This window comes from Sitophilus oryzae, unplaced genomic scaffold (genome assembly GCF_002938485.1).
Source record: "Sitophilus oryzae breed Bouriz unplaced genomic scaffold, Soryzae_2.0 scaffold_1395_pilon_pilon, whole genome shotgun sequence".
NCBI lineage: Eukaryota > Metazoa > Arthropoda > Insecta > Coleoptera > Curculionidae > Sitophilus > Sitophilus oryzae.
In genome coordinates, this window is record NW_022146054.1 from 94,273 (window position 1) to 98,067 (window position 3,795).

The following is a 3,795-nucleotide window of genomic DNA, read 5'->3' on the forward strand; positions in this document are numbered from 1 at the left end:
TCCGTTAATTTTTAGTCCTTTCGTTTCATCGTCCAATGCTCGTTTCATTATTTCCTCTGAATAGAGGTTAAATAACATCGGTGATGTTATTAGCACGCACCCCTGCCTAACGCCTCGACGGATTTCTATTTCTTCGGTGTTATTCCCTTCTATTTTTACCACTGCTTTTTGATTAAAATAAAGATTCGTAATAATTTTTATATCTCTGGTGTCTAAGTTCTTTTCTTTCAGAAGCTGGATAAGTTGTTCTTGTCGGACCCTATCGAAGGCTTTGTTGTAATCAATGAAACATATATAATCCTGATTCATATCCATACATCGTTGGGCGAGAACGTTCAAAGCAAATAGTGCTTCTCTTGTGCCTAAGCCATCTCGGAAACCGAATTGAGTCTCGCTGATATCCTGTTCTAATGTTTTGTAAATCCTGTGATGTATCACCTTCAGAAGTATTTTTAGCGTATGACTCATTGACGGATTGTTCGAAAGTCTGTGCATTGCCTTGCATTACGTTTTTTCGGGATAGTGACGAACGCTGATAGCAACCATTCCCTGGGTATAATACCTGTTCTGTATATGGTGTTGAACAGATCTGTGTATGTTTTCCTCTTCTATCAACTTGAGAATTTCAGAGGGTAACTCATCATGCCCTGCGGCTTTTCCATCTTTTGTGATTTTTATAGCATGGATGACCTCTTCTTTAGTTATTTCCGGTCCGCTGTTTTCTTGTTCTGTTACTAGTCTGTTTATATCTCTCTCATCATCGAACAATTCTATTATGTAATTCTTCCACGTTCTTAGTTTTTCTTCCATTTCCATAATGATTTTGCCATTCTGGTCAGTGAGTATTGACGGTTGTCTTTTTTTCTGTAATCCTGCCAGTTCTTTTACTTTCTTGTGGACATTGAAGCTGTCATGCTTTTCTTGAAGGGCTTCTATTTCGTCGCATTTTCTTTTGTAGAACACCTCTTTTGCTTCTCTTATTTTTGATCGGATTTCTTTCTGAATATTCTTATATGCGTCGTTGTTGTCTTTTACACCACGTCGTTCGTTCATCAATTTCAAAATTTCTGGAGTGATCCATTCCTGTTTTTCCCCTATTTTCTGTTTTGTCAGAATAATCTTGCTCGGCTCAATTAATGCATTTTTTAAATCTTCCCATTGTTTGTCCGTGTCTTCTTCCGTTGTTATTTGATTGTTTTTGAGGGTTCTGAGGTTATCGTTGATATTATTTTGTAGCCTTTGCCTTGTTTCTTGGATTTTTAGACCCGATACGTCTATACGATTTGCTGTTGGTATTACTCGTTGTTTTTTAAGTGCTATTAAAAACCGGGCTACTAAGGGATTATGGTCCGATGAGACATCTGCCCCTGGGTAGGTTTTTACTGATTTGATTACATTTTTATATCTGTGGTTTATCAGGATGTAATCAATTTGGTTCCTGACTATATTTTGTTTGTCGTCTTGCGGAGATTTCCAGGTGTACAAACGACGGTTTGGAAGTTTGAAGAACGTGTTCGATATAATAAAATCGTTCTCTTGGCAAAATTGCAGCAGTCTGTCGCCTCTTTCGTTTCTCCTACCAAGTCCATATTCTCCCACACAATTATTAAATCTCCCCCTGCCAATCTTGGCATTGAAGTCTCCTAATACTAGTGTTATGTCCCTTGATTTTAGAGATTGCATGATGTTATTGATTTTGTTGTAGAATTCCTCAATGTCTTCGTCAGATTTATCTGCTGTAGGGGCGTATGCTTGAATTATGTTTGGTTTGGTTTGGTTGATGTTTAATTGATGTTTAATTAATTAAACAATGATGTTTAATTTACAATGATGTGTTTTTAATCAAAGTGTATTAAATTGTTACAAGTTTTTTTGATTTGATTTTACTTTATTATTACATATAAATAATTTCTAATTCCTATTTACTTATTTTTTTTTAAGAATTTGATATTACTTCAGTTCCAATATTTTCAAATAGGTACCATTTTTCAAATTTTAAATTAATTTTAAAATTTCGGTTAGTATATTTTTTTTTATTAAAATATATAAAACACAAACTAGTTTCCTACTTTAATCCTTTTAAAAAAATAGATCTTTTATCTGTAATTTTAAAAAACCTCAACGGACTTTAACTTAACTTTTAGTCATTTGGTTTTACCATATCAAATTGGATTTGTAACATTGATGCTACTTAATAGTAATTAGAAACTTGAAGACTTGATGGGCCCAAATCAGATATCTTTTCGTTTCCTTTATTAGCAACTTTGACATCATATCCTATAAGTGCTAAATACATCAAAAGATAAATAGCATTTATGATTTTTTTTGATTCCGATACACAAATTACCATAATGAATAAAATTATCATAACAAAATAGTTGGAGCAAAATTAATAAACCAAAAATTATCCCAACTGCCCAACAACATAATTTTCTGTAAATTTCCCACCTCTCTCTGTCGGCTATAGAACAGTCTTATTAAATTTGAAAATTGAATATGCTGCGTTCTGCAATTTAAAATAAATAACTTGTTTTGCTCAATACAATCAGTTACCATCTTTTCTAAATTGTTTTTATAAAATAATAGTATATCAGATTTTGCACATTATTTTCATAAATGAAGAAATTGAAAAATCAGAAAAGTGAAAAATTAATTTAGTTTTTTTAATAGATAAAGTTTTCTAAATTACTTCTCTGCAGTCTTCATTTAACTGTTTCTTAATGCTCTAGAACAAATATCTTTTAGGAATCTGACCATGCAACAGCTAAAATTCCAGCAATTTTAAAGGACGTACTAAATAAAAACTGTTGCATGCTATCGATTAGGCAAATAAATGTGTGCAGTGCTGCCACTACGCAAATATAGCCCTAATGGGACGGTTTCAGTGAGTTTTAAATTTACCTTTCGATATTGTGTCGGCAACGCCAAGGAAGTGTTTATTTGACATTCAAGTTCAGTCAGATTTTTCTGAATTTTAATTGAGAGTTGTGTCTCGTATGTACTGTGTCTTTTAAAGCTTTTAAAACCTTTATCTAGCGATTGAAAACTACTTTTTTCAGAATATTTTGTGTAGTAGTAATTAGTTTTTTCTTTGCAAAATATCCTGCCAGTTAAATAGTCGGTGCCAAGAATAAGTGTCATCTGTGATACAACATTTTGAGAAGGAAAAATGGACAATAACGACCCGTTGTTATCCTTAAAGGCGCTTCAAGAAGTAAGTAAAACATAAAAATAAAAATGTTTATATTTATTTTTATGTTTTACTTACTTTTATGTTAAAACAATAATAAACATGTTTTGTTTATTTTTTTCCACTGCCTGAAACTAGTTACCTTTATTAGTTATATTATTTTATTAAAAATTGTAAAGTTTACTTTAGAATTTTCAATAGATCTTAGATATGGCACATTTTTAAAAAAAATCCTCTTCCTATTACAATCTGGCAACAATGCCGTCTAAAATGTACGCACGTGCTCGATGACGTGCAATGGTTTTTAATCTTCTTTATTTTCTCAATTGTTTATTTTTAATATACTTTGAGAACTTTCGGAGAACAAATATTTACTGCATTTTTCAGTTACTTATTTACTGGAATAATATAATACAATAAGAGGACAAGATAAAAGATAGACAATTTTAGGATTAATTCATAATTGATGAATTAAAACTAATACTGCCGCCATACTTAACTACAATTGAGCTGATAATGTGTCACTCAAAAGATTAAGATATTTTAAACTAAATGAAAAGACATATTTCTTGCTTTAATTATATGGATCTATACATCAAGTGTAA

General features: G+C 31.6%; 1 protein-coding gene across 1 annotated transcript; it reads right to left on the reverse strand.

Annotated features, from left to right (window-relative positions):
• Nucleotides 1–504: 504 nt before the first annotated feature.
• Nucleotides 505–1,683, reverse strand: LOC115875737. Its single transcript, XM_030891249.1, has one exon. The coding sequence runs from the start codon at nt 1,681–1,683 to the stop codon at nt 505–507; it is 1,179 nt and encodes a 392-aa protein (XP_030747109.1).
• Between the last annotated feature and the right edge of the window lie 2,112 nt (nt 1,684–3,795).